At 38.2% G+C, this 16,550-nt stretch overlaps 2 protein-coding genes across 4 annotated transcripts in view; both read right to left on the bottom strand.

Annotated features, from left to right (window-relative positions):
• LOC146450688 (stimulated by retinoic acid gene 6 protein-like) overlaps positions 1-246 on the bottom strand; it is a gene marked incomplete at its 3' end in the record, with an annotated part of 37,416 nt that extends 37,170 nt beyond the window's left edge. Inside the window, exon 1 of the mRNA XM_085100103.1 lies at positions 125-246. Within this exon, the coding sequence (XP_084956229.1) occupies positions 125-171 (47 nt within the window). The remainder of the gene's footprint in view (positions 1-124) is intronic.
• Positions 247-4,248: 4,002 nt separating this feature from the next.
• Positions 4,249-16,550, bottom strand: part of LOC146450687 (stimulated by retinoic acid gene 6 protein-like) — a 38,803-nt gene continuing 26,501 nt past the window's right edge. The window contains exons 15-20 of one of the 3 annotated variants that reach the window (XM_085100124.1): positions 15,472-15,595; positions 13,812-13,919; positions 12,354-12,517; positions 10,897-11,067; positions 7,507-7,560; positions 4,249-6,851 (exon numbers count right to left, since the gene is read on the bottom strand). In XM_085100124.1, the coding sequence (XP_084956250.1) occupies positions 6,676-6,851; positions 7,507-7,560; positions 10,897-11,067; positions 12,354-12,517; positions 13,812-13,919; positions 15,472-15,595 (797 nt within the window). In that variant the 3' untranslated portion in view covers positions 4,249-6,675. The remainder of the gene's footprint in view (positions 6,852-7,506; positions 7,561-10,896; positions 11,068-12,353; positions 12,518-13,811; positions 13,920-15,471; positions 15,596-16,550) is intronic. The other 2 variants (XM_085100125.1, XM_085100127.1) reach the window with 2 other exon arrangements.

Here is a 16,550-nt window from a genome sequence, read left to right as displayed (position 1 = left end):
TTATTGAATTCATCTTAGCATGCAGAGTATAAAAAATAGTGCAAGCTTACAAAGAAATATTGTGAAAATATGCATAGCCAAACAGCTGACATCAGGAATCAAAGTTTTAGTTACATGTACTTACGTTGCATCGGAAGCAGTGGGAGAGTTAGTTGCTGAAACCTCCGCCATTTTGGGGTTGAGACTGATCAATCGATTTCCCAGAAAAGCCCCGGAAGGAACTGAAACTGTACTCGCGTGACGTCTTTGTGGAGTCACAACACTATTGCACGCAAACTCATTCCCAGGGTCCCACCCATTCCTTCCATGAATCGGAATGAAGCCCTCGGTGCCACGTGACCAGATTCTCAGGGGGCCATCTTTTTTTCTCATTATTATTCCAATACAAATACTGTTATGATGCTCTATGGGTGGTTTTCACCTCACACATCGTCACGCAAGTGAAAAAATAAAATCCTCAACCATTCAATAGATAAATTCAAGAAATTGATATGTTGTAGAAGAGTGATACATAAACAACGTGTGCAAGCCACAGGGCTGTGCGATATCTCCTAATCGAGTTATTCGAGAAAATATACCACGGAAAATTACAGAGTTTAGTATGGGACGCCATGTTGGTGCCCCGTCTGATGGGCACCAACATGGCGGCCGGAAACCAGCAAAAACATCTGGAGTTTACCTTGGCTATTTCAAAGCCTTTCTTCTCTCTGCTGAACTTTCACACATTGACATTAACGCTTCTATTACATGTTAGCTGATCAGACCTAAAAAAAAAACACGAGGCGAATCGATGTTTTCATGTACGTGACATGTTGAGAGCAGCAATCTTTCTGTCACGCACTGCGCAAAAATCGAAAATTCAAACTGCCCTATTTTCAAAACAAAGAATGCTATCCTGCTGAAAACAAGCAAGCCGATGGAAATTTAGATTTTCTTATATGTGATGAAGATAAAAACCCAAAATTGTGTTTAGTTATGAATTTCAATTTTTTATGATGTCATGTGAAAACCAAGAATTGAATTCAATGTCGTTAGCCGATGAGTTATGTTTAGGAATTTTGCATTACATTTTCGATTTTCCAATATTTTCCTGCAAGCCGTTAAGGGGGAGTTACACCTGAACTCCATTTTTCTGCCACTTGACAAGGCTTTAATGGAAATATCTCGTTCGCGTTTCAAGAAATCCATGAACCCTATCATCATATCGTGAATCTGCGTTGTGGGGTATTTTGTGAATTTTTGGGTATATTTGGGAGGAGTAGTTTTTCTAGAAAGATTGGTAAAACTAAGAGAAATAAGAAATATTGGAGATTTAGTGAAGTTTTAAAATTGGAATTTGTAGTAATAATTAATAGACGGATACCAAGTTAGTCCACTAGCAACCTGGGGTGCTCTTGAGTGGGTATCAACTGTCTGTTAGCGTTCCAAAAATTCCTTTTCTTTCCTCTATCCCTTCTTAAAACCTCTCCAAATTTCATTCAAATTTAGGTGTATTGCCCCCTTAAATTATGTTCTGGCATGTAACATTATGTTTTCGATAGTCGAATTAAGTTTTGACATTTTACATCACGTCCTGTCATTTTGCATTACATTTTCGCATTCCGAATTATATCCTGCAAACCACTGAATTAAATTTTGGCATGTATTCGAATTATGTTCGGCTGATGGACTGATAAGCTAAGTTAATTGTGTCTGTATAATGAAAAAACTATAAATGTAGTTGAAAAATTTAGTAGCTTTCCCCTTCAGTGGCGATTAGTCTATGGATCTTCTCATCAGACCGGACGTCACGCAAAAAAATACATTTTCTTTTTTTTATTTTTCTTCATTTAAACAACATTTTCACGAGCCATATTTAGTAGAAAACCTGAGAGGTCATATAAAAGTCTGTTGCAAACCCCATATTTGCGATACTAAACAAAGAAAATTATGCCAGGGCTGAGGAGCCTAGCTCTTTGTTGCGGATGGATGTCCTGTGACTCTTATTAATTCCCGCCTTTAGGTCACGTGACCCATTTGCTTGTTCTTGTAAAATGTAACATATTGTAATGCGCATTTGATCAAATTATTTGTTTATCTTCGCAATAGAAGTATAGAAGTATTATTAATAAATTATTATTATTATTATTATTATTATTATTATTATTATTATTATTATTATTATTATTATTATTATTAGCCTCACTTTAACCTCAGTTTTAGAGGAAACATTCTGTAGAATTTTACACATGGTAACAAGGCTAGTAAGGCTGATTTTCATTAAAATAAAGAATATTAATTTATCGACCGCCATTTATGAAAGATGTCGATTGTTTTTTGGCCACCTTTCATATCAAGTTTGTGAGTAACGTTGGATGTATTTGGATCAGCCACAATTCTACGTCCGTTCGACCATTTTCCGAGTAACGTCAGTGAATTAACGTTCTGGAACCCCTCCCGACTGCTCCTGTGTGCATGTTTAATACCAGGAAGCCATTGCCTTGTTTCTAATTTATAGAGGATATTATACGGCGGTGTTAAGATATAAATTTTATTTTCGAGTGGTTAAATATTGTTTCTTAACACTAGAAAATAAAATTTATACCTTCAAGCCACCGTGTATTTTTCTTTTTAATTTGTTGTATAGACACCAGTGTTTTACTGACTGTTTGCACAAACAACTGTGAAAAAGCAGGAAATGACGTCATCGATATCCTCACTAGTGAGGATCTGGATAATACGCTACTCGGCGTACGAATTTTAAGAGTGGCGAATTTTCCTGTGAAACACTCCTTTCTATATAATAAAAGCGTCTTTCCCTCTTAGCCGTCAATCTGTTTCGGCTGCAGATACATCAAATAAATGAACTGGCTGTAGACAAAGGCGCACAGCACAGGACCGGACAGAAACAAGGCAACAGAAACGCAAGGGAACCATCGCTTGCATGTATCTTTACATATTCCCCTCCTAGTAAACTATCTTCCTCGATTACGGGCAACTTCGGTCAAATTAGAAAATATCTGTAACAACTGCCTTCTGCAACAAAAAATTCATTTAGCGAAATAGACTGGTATTCAAAAGGAAACATTCTTTTCTCTGGAAAAAGTAAATTTAATTTCGATTTCACAAGTACGTCGAGTTGGCGCTTTTGGAAACCAGCGATACGTTGTCCAGGGCATTGGAGAGTTATCCCTAATCAGTAGTGTTCCCATGGAGAAAGGTTGTCTCGCATACTAGCATATATGCAAGCCGGGTAGTCTAAGGCCCCGTTTATATGGAGAAAAGTTGTCCCGGGAAAGGGTGTCCCCTCCCAGCCGAGTCAACTTCAGCGAGCGTTTATATGAGAAAAAAGTTGACACCTTTGCCCGAGCCAACAGCGCTCACGCATGCTCTGATTGTCTCGCCTTGGAGAAAAGTTGGCCTGGCTAGGAGGGTGACCCGACCATAGCAAAAGGGTGACCCGGCTAGGCGTGTCACCCTTTACTTTTAGCCGAGCCAACCTCTTGTTTCTCATGTAAACCGTTCGCCAAGTTTTGTAAGGAAATGTAGGAAAAGTCGGGTCGCCCAGGGTAGCTCTGGTAGGCGAGCATAAACGGGACCAAACTGCCTTTTTAACACATGACAGTATGTTTTTCATTCTCTGTCTCAACTTGAACGCCGTTTCCACATGTTCTGTTACTGGATAGTTCGGCCACATTGTAAAGGTTGAACGAATTGGCATAATCACGAAGTAGTACAAGTAACGCGAACTTATATTTTCAAGTGACATTTCTGTTGGTGTTGACGTGGTGGTTTCTTGAGGCCCCTAAGGTCCATTGAGCTTAGGGGAAGCGCAGGACATAGTTTTCTGGACGATTAGCGGAGAATTTCTCTTGCTAAACAGCATTCTTGTAGAGGATCTATCTTTTCTCTTATTTCAATTAGATTATGCGCTCGAAATTTTCATTGCGTGAGAGTAAGTTGTTCAAAATTAAACAACAAATTCTTTTAATCCCCTTCACAGACACTTCGAAAACGCGAAGAAGCGGCCTCGATTTTGTTGACAACCGAACGCTGTTAGGCTTCTCACCACCTACAACAGAATAGATAGTAAGTAGCGTAGCCATCAAGAGAATAGCATTCGCGATAGAACACTAGTAGATTAATACCAATGTTAATTTGTTTTAATCTGAGGGATCATGAATGAGACATCATTTTTCTTCTTTTTAACGGTACTTTAATGATACCTTTCCAACTAATTCTCTATATTAAGGAAAAACATTGTGCAGCTCAAGATGAACCTTGTTAACAACTTAATGAAATTTAAGAACATCAACTTTCACCTGATACAAATATCTATTTTATAGGCTCAAAAAAGGTTTATACGAAATGTCCTACTTGACACTTCTAACGAACCAAGTATCCTGATAAACTGTCAGTATATTTGTAACAATAATGCATCTACTGTAATCAGTCACCTCTTTAATTGCGTCTTCAACTCGTGTAAATAGGACCTTAAAACAACATATCAACTGAGAAAACAACAACAAAAGACTTGCTACAAAAGTAGGAAAAATCCAACGATGTATGAAAGCAACTGCAACCGGCACTCATACACAAAAAATACGATAGCAAACAAAAACCTGAGACCATTCAGAGTATGGATGGATCAGTTTTTAGACTAAAAAGAGGCACTGATTCCAGTCTACAAATTAAAGGATGTTTTAAGAAACGTTTAACGTTTTTATAAAAACATATTAGGGAACTTATGCAGAGACCACGGCGACTGCAACAACAACGCCGCTAAGTATTGGTTTCATGAAAAAAGAATCGCCCGGCAACCGCCTTTAAATTTTCGTACATTTCTTTACCATCCACTGCAATCATAAACAACAACGTGAAATGACAAAATTCAAGGTTATGTAGAGAATGTAAGAACAAAACCGTAATTTTTTCATTTTCTGTCCGGCTCAACTTGAAGGCCGTTCCTACCAATTTAGTTCCTGGATTTGTTCGGCCACATTGTATAATTTGAATGAATAGAGCCTTCTCGAAAATGGCGGCAACAGATTTGAATGAGTTAAAATTGAACTGAATGGAAAACTGATACCAGCACTGGAAAGAGCACCTTTACTTTGGTAACCTTGCAAAGTTTCAGCATATTAGGTGTTATATCAGCTTATGAAATGTAAGATGAAATTTGACAAATTTACAGACGTTTGTATGACTGGGGGTATACGTCATGCAAACGTCTGTAAATTTTTTCATTTTTCAACTTACATTTTCTTAGCTGATATTACACCCGATATGCTGAAACTTACAGGGTTACTAAAGTAAAAGTGCTCTTTCTAGTGCTGGTATACGTTTTTAATTTTAACTTATTTGAATTTTCGGCCGCCATTTTGGTGAAGGATCTATTGGAATAATCGCGACGTAGTTGAAATAGCCTGGAGTTAGATTTTCAAGTGACGTTTTGTCGGCGTTCCCGTCGTCGCTGCATAAGTTCCCTGTTAAAAAACATGCATGACAATTTATTCTTATTGGGCAAATCCGTCAAACGTCACTGCAAAGGCAAGAAATTTTACTGAAAAAACCGTAACAAAGTAGAAACATGCACTATATGCGCTTACAACAGTACAAATTATTGTGTAGGTCATATAAGAAATAAACACCTTATTTCAGCCAGCTACTATACTGTTTGATAGTGCCCTTGGCTGAAATTCAGTGTTCCCAAAAATTTTACAACTGGTCATTTTTCGGAAAATCGTTTACACCCTCCCCTCCCCCCCCGTACCTTTTACGCTGTCATACTAAAAAACCAAAAACCAAACACGGATTATTCACTGAAAAATCTTGCAAACCATGACACTACCCGAATCATAAACAGATCTCTTACAATGTCAATACTAGCAAGCCTTTAATACACCTCTTTCTTTAACAAACATTATATTAAATCATTATATATATTAAAGCATCTGTTATTTTACCTTCTATAGTTATAACATACTCAATGTCTTTTACAGCCTTAACACTTCTATAGAGTAAATGTTATTTTTCTCTCTTTTTTTTTTTTTTTGCATATAACGCTTGAGTCATTTAGACAAAAGTGAGTTTTTTGACGTCTTGGACGCTTTTCCTATTCGTCCTCAAAACACTCATCTCCCTCCTTGCAATCAGTGCTACATTTCTGCCAACATTTGCTGTAGGGGAGGGGGTGAGCTGTTGGAGTGGTGGGGAAGTTTGGACTGATTACAAGATATTGCACTTGTTTCATGGACCAAGTTCAGCACCCGACAAAGCAAACACAAGGACTACTTCCACTGGTCAATGTACAAGACAACAGGTCGTCAAACAGGTTTTTCTAACCACCAATCATAATCAATTATATATCAATATTTAATTATAATATATTATCACATTCAGCAAAATCATTTTAATCAATAATATGTATGTATCAAGCAATCGATAGTGCCATTTTAAAGTACATTTTAGTTTTGGCAGCCGAATGAGAAAAGTTCCACCTTAACCTCTTATTTGGCAGACGTCTCAACGCATTTGTTCGCTTATAGTCAGCAGTCCTTTCCCCAATTATCTCACTTTTAAATCGTTTCAAACATGCGTTTGGAACGTTTCTTATCTTAGTTTAGGTTCTCTTTGGAGAAAAGGGGTGATGGCCAAGTTTGTCCGTAGGCTTTAAAGCCTACTCCAACTTGTCATTTAAATCAGTGTGCTTATGTCATCGTTGATGCTTCCCTGCAAGTCTACAACAGGTCTTACAACACCCTGCTTACGATACTTGATGAGAGACGGGTTACGAAGCAGAGTCACAGCAACATGCCAGCGGTTGAATGCTTTGTGAGACAGGCGCGGGAGACGAGCTTCACCACTGTACACTAAAGGAAGAGAGAAAAAAAAAAAACTAAAATTAGGACTTGCTTCAGGTTTGCACTTCAAACAGTACATCACATTGAACAGTCGGCAAGCAAGCTCTCCTGACGTGGAGAGATTTTTTACGCCAAAACTCGGCAAATGACAAAGCAAACCGTCCAAACCTGCTTATTGCTTTCGTTAATCAATCTAACAGCTTTCCAACCACTAAACAAGTTTATCATTGATTTATAAAGTATTTGTCCTTCAACCAATGAAATGATATCACTTCTATCAATATTCATTGAATCAAATCATTACATTTAATCTGATCATATCCGATCAAAAATCAGGAAAAAATTTTACCCACTGATATTTATGATGTGGTTTATCACCCCTACAAAAATTTTTTTGGAACTTTTGAATTTAACTGATGCAATTATAGTCGACTCTGGCATACCTTAGGTTGTTTGTTGTCACCCTCTTGAAGTTTCAAATTACTTTGCATATTTTTTTCAAATTTATTTATTTTTATTTCTTATAATCATTTATCCACACAAAGAAATTGTAAAGACATAATAACGTAATTTAAATGAAGTTACAAATAATAAAAAAAAAAACCTTGAAAGCTTATACGTGATTCGGCCTGGCCAATTTGGAAGATGATCCTTTGCAACCTACCTGTACTGCCGTAACTGCTAATTTGCCTCGTACCTGCAAGTAGCCCATTGGTTTCTGTAAGTAAAACACTTAGTGAAAGTGTGACGCAATTTATATTCATCGATCCGCAGATTCAATGGCATTTTATAAAATATTTGAGATAGTACGCGCGCTGTCATTGGTCGATAGGTGTGTTTAGATGAGAGTATGTAAACACGGTTGTGACAACACGCTTTCTGTGTCTCCCGGCACAATTTGAAACATTTCAAAGCTTTCGCAAGACTCGCATGGTAATTTCAAGTACAACTGTTAAGGAAATGGAGAAAGGTTTCCCAAAATTTTGATCGGGGTTTGCCTATCTCCTCCCCCCTGAGCCCGAGGGAGAAAAAGCAAAAGAAAGAAGAACCACATCGCTTTGCCTGCCTCGCTAGACGACCTCGTCGAGGGAGCTCAAGTGAAGACGACAAAATATGCAACAAATACGCAGTAAACGTTTTTCAAGGTAATTTTTGCATCTGAGTACCACGATAAAATTCTCTAAAAGACATTCTTACAATTGTACAGGCCCGCAAATGATCCCCGGACCGGAAATGATCCCCAAATTGGACCGCAAATGATCCCCGGACGGGAAATGATCCCCAAATTGGACCGCAAATGATCCCCGACCGGATTTCGTCGCCTCATCAATAATTATAGAATGGGATGGACTCGGGAATTTGGACATTGTATTTAAACTTTACACACTTCATTTTTTTTTCTTATAACGTAACAATCATTTTATTTAAACGCTTTGCATGCAAATTTTTTTAGTTTAAAAATTACATTGCAGCTGCTATGTGCAAATAAAAAGAAAATCAATTGTCCTATAAACTGGAATATACATGTATATTTTTAACTTGTACGATTACAACGCCAAAATTGGGTACGAATTGTACGAAAAGCGCAAGGGGAAACAGCAAACTCAACCGCGCCATTTTCCCACAGTAACCTGGTTTAAATTATGAGCTCTGTTCACTCCAAATAGCTGTCGCTTTCGCAAGAGAGGATTGTTTCCTTGTTCTCACGCCTCCAAAAAAAAGAAAAAAAATCCCACGTGCACAGGTAGTCCCAGCTCAAGCTGTGAGCGATGATCATCTTGTGACGGTCTCTTGTGCAATAGCGGTCACGGCGCAAGTATGGGAATGTTTTCCCATACTTGCGCCGTGACCGCACTTTATAATCGGGCCTAGGAAGTAGAAATACTGTAAAGTTCTCAGAAGGGATGTCATTTCTATTAAGAACTTTACAGTATTTCTACTTCGTAAACCCGATCGTAAATATTCCCATACAAACTGTCATATTTTCGCAGTGACAGCTATTGCACAAGTGATAATCGCTCACAGCTTGAGGTTGGGCCACCTAAGCGTATGTTGGACTGTCGAAAGGGTTTCGATAAAGTTTGTTAATGGCACGACCTAGATCAAGGAAAAAAATTCAATTTTGTTTTAAAAGAGTGAAGTATTTTATCTAACATTTCTAAAACAGAGTTTTAAAATATTGAAGCAATAGCTAATTGTGAAGGAAAATGTATTTTCAAATCAAAGGTGTAATAATCTCCGAGACTGACACGTTAAAATCAATAGCTTTTATGTTTTGTCCAAAAATTAAATATTGCCAGGTTAATTTTGTCTTTTAATACAGTACGTTTACCGGTTTTCATTGTTGTTATAAAAGCCTGAGGAATTTGTGTTTTCCTCATATGTATCCGTGAACTGACATGGAGTCCAGGACATTCCTTCGTTTTGCGGTACATTTTATTAGAATCACTTCCGGTCCGGGGATCATTTGCGGTACAATTTGGGGATCATTTCCCGTCCGGGGATCATTTGCGGACCGGGATCATTTGCGGGCCTGTAATTCTTTATTCAAAAAATGTACACGAAAGCGAACACAAAACTATATGCTACAGACTATAAATGCTTCAAATCAAACTTTGTACGGCCGGTTGCCGTGTTTTGGCTGTCAAATTTGTGCAAAATGTATTTTCTCTGAGACTTTCTCAGCGTAATAATCTACTGTTACGATTACTATTACCAGCAACAACTTCACAGTCTGGATCCGCTACTTGTGGTATGATTCTAAACAGCAAAACTCCACAAGGCACGATGAGCGATTCGACTTCTCAGCCATGTCAGGCTGCCACATCGGGCAAATTCACGTAACTTTCAAGAGCGACCGTGCAGAGTGACATTCATTTTCAGCTTAAATAAACTCCTCATCTTGAAGTTCTTTCCTTACACAATCGTATATTTTGAACATTTCTTCTAGTTTTCACCGAATGTTCAGTATTTTATCTGCATAACTGTCTCGAATTCTCCCAACCCCCCTTGTGTTTAGATGAGGCTATGTAAACGCGGAAAAAGTTCTCTATTGCTTAAATAGTAGCTCAATTTCGATATTTTAAAATTCCTGCATGATTACGAGACTTTGGGGGAATAAAATAAAAGAAATTAATCATATTATAATAATAATACATCTTTAAGAGGAGGCTTCCATCACTAAAAAGTGGTTTTCAGGGGGTCCTCTAAAAAAAGTATATAAACAAGAAACCTTAAAAATCCCCTAGAATAAGATATAAAAATAGGTAACAATAAAAATTAGGTTCTACGATAAAAATATACACACTAACCTAATACAAGTCACATAAAAACGTATTTAGATTCCTTTTAAAACTCGCGTTAGGCATAGGTCTTTTTACTCGTTAGGCAGGATGGCCCAATCTTTCAAAGCTCTAAAGTATGTAGTACGTCTTCCCCATTCCGTCCGCGGCTTGGGAAGTCTTGGTAGACTGGAACGAGGTTTACATATGAACAATGAATGTCCTTTGTTTTATTCTCCGTTAGCATGCCTCGACGCCAATTAATAGATCGAAATTGGTCGATTGCACATAAGGCTTATTTAATTCATTTTACTTTTCACTCTTGTTTTTATGTTAATTTCAATTTGAATTTCAGTTGCAGACACTTTAAAAAGCAAGGCCCTGGTTTACCATTTACTAGGATAGCAACTGCTTAGGCAAATCAAATTACGCTTAGATTCTTGACAATTTATGAATTATTTTTCTCAAACTCCTTAATAATTCAAAAGCCAAAGACAAAGGAAATCATGCACCGTGACGTGTTTAGAAATCTGATGAAAAACTCCTCGTTTTTGCATCCTCAATTTCTCCTTCAAAATCAGTTTATTTGAGAAGTTATATCAAACACTCGTGACAATGTTTCATCACAATATCAAAAACCTCGAAGTTCGTCAAAAATACCCCCCTACGCGTCGTATTTTCAACTCTCTTCTCGGTGTTTGATATGTGATGAAACACTGTGTCTCGTGTTTGATATATTAGTTAGTGAATATCTTCATGAGCTAAGCACGTACCAATAGCACTTCTTATTTCGGAAGGTCCCTCTTGTGCGGATGGTATTCGTGGCAAGGAATCCTCGAGCCAGCGATCTTTGTTTGTATTGATCAGCAGCTGACAGAACACGAGCATCACGGGATGGCTGTGGGCCACGAGTACGTTGATAAAACCAAGGTACGCAACAAAGGCTACACAGGATAAGCGACAGAAAATTAGAAGATGACCGATAATGAGCCATGCTTTTGAACCTATGTCATTATATAATATTTAATAAACGAGCAGGAGTGTTTTTCGGGATTTAAAACCACGAGGCGCAGCCGAGTGGCTTTAGATCCGATAAAACACGTGTTGCGAGTTTTCTGAACGGCTTCAAAAACATTCCTGGAAAAGCGTGTGTCAATAGAGTTCATAACAATTATTCTTTTGTGAACGTTGGAAATTAGCATACCAGAAAAACACTGCATACCAATAAGGAGTGTTTTATCAGCTGATAAAACACCACATACTAATAAGGAGGAGGTTTATCGATATAAAGTCACTGCACGTGATGTATTATCCACCATTTGATAGGTCGATGGGCTTATGAATTATTGAAGAGGTTGATAAAATCAAGTTTTATGAGGAAGAACACGAGGAACAAAAACAGGGTGCAAAGACAGTCTAATAACACCAAGGTACAAAACAAAGAATAGAAGGAAAAGAAAAAAGTTGAGAAGATTTAGGAAGGCACCCCTAGCATACTCTGTGATTGTAGCGTACGTAGAGTTAACAAGGGGACTTTCAAACTCGTCCACCATGATTTAAGGCAACGACGGTTTGACTAACGAAATGACAGTAAAATAATTGTAACAATACTGCACAAACTATTAAAGAAAACACACTAAATTGCACAAACCCACAAAAAAGAAACAAAACTACAAAATACAGACTTACAGTTATTACCCCAATAGAAGTTAAACGTGCCCAAGGTAACGGCGAATGGGTAAAAAGGAGGGAAACAACAAAACAAAACGGGCAGAACATTTCAACGCTGGTTTTAAATAAGACATAAGCATAAAGCTAAGCAAGTGAGCAACATAAGGACAAACGCATCCGCAGAAAACCATTTCTTGACGAAATTTTCAACACCACTTCTCGATGTTAAGCAAGATGGCAGACGAAACGGTTGAGTGCCCTATGCTTGTGCTTGCCCTTTTGTCGCCCCCGTTCTCACAGTGAAAACTGCGACATTGCGACATAAGTATAAGCAAGAGACGAACAAACGTATTTACTTGCTTAAGCGGCGTTTGTGGTTCTGCTGCTGCTTCTGCTTATGTCCTAATGAGGAGTAGGCTTTAGCTTTGCCGATTTGATAATCAAAAGAAGTCACACAGCAAAGGTTGGGTGATAAGTAAGGGAAGGAGAGAAGAGAAGAGCCCGGTCCTGCAACTAAAAAATACACATTTATGAAGAAGAAAGAGCTAAGATGACGTGCCTGGGTCCCAGTGCTGAAATCCCTGCATCAAAGATGTTCGATCAATACGAGACAGAAAAACAACTCCCAACAGCATTCCCTTGAAAATACGAAAGAAGCACGAAAACAATCCAAGGAGAATGTTGTAGAAGAAAAAGAAGTACGACATGATGGAGAACAACCGTCTGGGGAAAAAAAAAGCAATAAGTTAAATATGAAAGCACATTTTGGTTTCGTCGTTGTTGTGTTTTTGGTATGTTGTTAAACGTGCAGTTCGAAGTCTCGATAAAAAACTATGGAAAGATGATGATTAATAAACGATCTGAGTTCTCTATCAAAATACACGCACGCCCATTGGTTAAAATCGATAACGTGATTTTCATTTACGTCATGGCACCACATTCAGAAAGTGCAGTGTTAGCGATAACACATGAAAATCGTGCGTTATTGCAAATGGCTTCGAGGTTTGCACAGATTGGAGAAGAGGAAATCCCTCAAATCATCAGTGCATTATTGAAACTGAAATTTCTCGTTCATTGTGCAGTTAGAGTTTGCGTGTATTTGTAAACAAAACACTCACAACAGTCTCTAACCCATAAACATTTCATTTGAGTCTGAATATTAAGGTTCCCTTAGCAGAAACTTTGTTCCAATGAGCTAAACTAGGCAAAAGAGCTTGGCTTAGCAAAATCATACCCTAATTTTAATTATTCGAAGCATTTACACGGTAAGTTTGCGACTTAATTAGTTAAACAAGGACCCGCACTATGAGAGAAATAGCTCCTCCCACCTTTGTCACACAGTCACTGCTTTAACGTCACATTAGGGATGGCGGATATAGTGAGAAAGTAGGAGGTTAACGTTGCGGAATCAGTATTTCAAAAATAAAGCCAAAAGTGTCCTGAAAAAATAACCGAAGCTGAAAAAGAATATTTTGGACAAAAAAAATTGTAATTGAACCGCAAAAACAAATTGGCAAACCCCTACCTTTATTCAAGAGGCAAATACGCATACGAATTTCAAATTTATTCCGTCAATATTCTATTGTATCTTGTCGCACGGACTCTGCGATGTTCCCAGCTCCGTGTCTACAATGAAATGACTGGCGGCTTGCCCAGGCCAAGGTTCCTTCCATCTATAGTCGGGTCCGTGTTTAAGCCTCGACTTATTTAAGGCGCAGCTTATTTATCCCCTCTAAAAAGGCATCTTATCCCTTGACCGGTACCTTGTAAACATGATCGGGGGTCACGGAGAGGGGAAGGGAGGGAGGAGGGAGAAGGGAGAAGGGGGGGGGGGAGGGGGGTTAGGAAGAGGGGGATACCTGAAGTTCCTTTGGGTTATTCTTGATACAAATTAAAAAACATACATTAGGGCTGTGTATTTGAATTTCTTTGTAAATTGACCGGCAAACTACAAATAATGTTTATCAGGCTAAAAGTAGTGAAACATCCTAAGTAAGAGGAAAGTTTTACGTGATACCTGTTATCAACAGTGATGGTAATGTTTGGAAAATCTCTGTCACGAAAGACGAAGTGAGCCAGGAACATTTGGAACAGCCACAAGAATACTACCATGCCAACAGTGGGTCTGAAAAAAAATACGGTACTTTAATTATGAGGTAAGAAAGTTAACATTTTACATTTATTTTTCGCGCACACCGATTATCTTTCGTCTCGGGGGTGGGGGGGGGGGGGGGCATGGTAAGGTAAGGTGACTATATGGTGGGTTAGGGTTATGTGGGTGACTTTATGGTTCCTTACCATGAATTACTTGCCGGAGGGAGTGTGATCGTCTAAAGGTTGAAGTACCCACAAACTCTGATTGATTCCACCATCAAACAGTTTGTTCACTCGAGGATTTCCGAGAATTAGCCTCAATTTGCGCATAAGGGAACAAGAGATACTGTTCGGGTTGTTTGCCGTTCAAGGCGCAATTAAGTTCGTCTCGAACGAGCTCAAGGACATCAGTTTCAATGTACAGGTAAACTAGTTAGTCCGTGTTCGTGAGCCGCAAAACTGTATCTCCGAGCAAACCACGGTTCGTCAGCCAACAACTTGTTGCGTATGGTTTTTAATGTTCTGTTAATGTTGTGTGATGTGGGTTATGTGGGTTACACGTGCGGCCACACCCACGAACATGTGGAGGGACACAAACAGCGGGAGGACCTGCATCGTTTGCAATGTCTTATATGGTTGGACAAAGAACAAACAACAAAACAACGCTCCCAGCCCTGAAAAACAATGCAGCTGCAGGTTATAAGGGTGGAGCAAAAATGGAACTTTTGAAAGGTGTAGGTCTGCTGTAAACAGCAGTCACCATCCATATGCAAGCACTACCACCACATGTATGGGAAGGTCCATGAGGACCTGCTGAGGCGTTTTTGTATTATAAAAAAAATACAAAAAGTTCGATTGCTTGTTTCATGAGATGCTATTTATAAGGCAATTAAGACCAACCACGAGACTCAGTTCGAGCTAAATTATTTGTGTAATAGGTCATTTCCGAGTTGCTCTGAAGCCCGTTAAGAAAGCGTGGCTTCGTGCATAGTTTTTCTTAAGAAAATTAGTTTTCATTCATTTTCACGTGAAAAGCTTGGCACGTAGCCTCGCTTTCGTTATGAGGTTCAAAGCAACTCGGAAATGGATCGAAATGGCATATTGCGCTTTCGCATTCCTTATAGAGCGGTCTCCAATTGAGTGTCGTAAAGCCAAAACCAAAGTAATTACTCTGGCCAATCGCAACAGATGTAAAAAACACAACGAACCAATCAGAATATGAAGCAAATACGCGTGCGAGCAAGGTACGATTGGTTTTGGTTTGGATTCCCATTGGTTGTGACGCGAGTTTTGTTGACCAATCACAGAGCGTAGTAATGCAAAACCAAAGCAAACGCGAAATTACTTTCGACACTCAATTGAAAACCGCTCTATGCAAATTAGTGGACACTAATTCTCGCAAAACACTTTAATCACCTTGACAATGACGTCATAATGGCACCGAAACGTCGGTTTTTATAGATAGTTTTCATTTGTATTTTAGTTTTGCTACAAAATTTGTTACTGGCAGCTACATGGCAGCAGTTGATAAATAATTCATCTTTGCACAACTCAGACCAGTAATATCGTAAAAAAAAACTTACAACATCGCTATTCCAAGATCTTTCAAACCAGCTAGTATGGCTGGACTTATGTCCTTCATGTACTTGAACACAACTCCCAAAATGAAACAGACAATCGTCAGAAAAAATCCCATGACGGAATATCCTAGAAATCAGGAAACAGAAGGGCATCAAAGGAAATAGGCGATAACAATAATAATAATAATAATAATACAGTCGAACCTCCAGTAACGGCCACCTCTCCACAACGGCCACCTCTCTACAACGGCCACTTTTTTTTGTCCCGGCGGACAGTCCATACATTAGCTCTTGTTTAAACCTCTCTACAGCGGCCACCTCTCTACAACGGCAACGGCCACTCAAGTGCGTCCCCAACTGCCAAAATAACCTCTCGACAACGGCCAGTACAGTACTTTTTTGTAAAAACCTTTTTTATAAACTGATGCAGTAATCAACATTTGTCTTCGGAACATTACGTTTCGTTATCCATTTTAATGATATACGTATTGTGTTTCATTTATATGCTGCAGTAAGCATAAATTGTCTACAATAATATAGCGAATGTTGCGAACCTTGTTTGTTTCGTCTTGTTAACATTTTGATTCAAAACATTATTTACGTTTTATTGTGCATTTTATCTATATATATATTATTTAAGATTGCATTGTCATTGTAGGCTACAGTAAGCATGAACTTGGCACAATAAACATGTACTTCCCGAAAAAAAAAAAAAAAGGTGTCATATTACACCCCTACCTCCCCATAACGGCCACCTCTCCACAACGGCCACTTTCGTCTGTCCCTAAGGTGGCCGTTGGGGAGAGGTTCAACTGTAATAATACTAATAATAATAATAATAATAATAATAATAATAATAATAATAATAACAACAACAACAACAACAATAATAATAATAATAATAATAATAATAATAATAATAATAATAATAATATGCCAAGCAAGAAAAAACCTATTTACAATTCATTTTGATTCAAAAAAGACTACTTTCAAGCAAAATGTTTTTTAAAGAGAAAAAAAAAAAACAAATGTCATAAAGTTACAATGCTATTCTCATTTGTAGTAAAAAGTAATGTGATCAC

This window comes from Pavona decussata, unplaced genomic scaffold (assembly GCF_977016875.1).
Source record: "Pavona decussata unplaced genomic scaffold, jaPavDecu1.1 SCAFFOLD_433, whole genome shotgun sequence".
Lineage (NCBI taxonomy): Eukaryota > Metazoa > Cnidaria > Anthozoa > Scleractinia > Agariciidae > Pavona > Pavona decussata.
The sequence above is the reverse complement of the archived record's forward strand: the minus strand, read 5'-3'. Positions and strand labels throughout refer to the sequence as shown.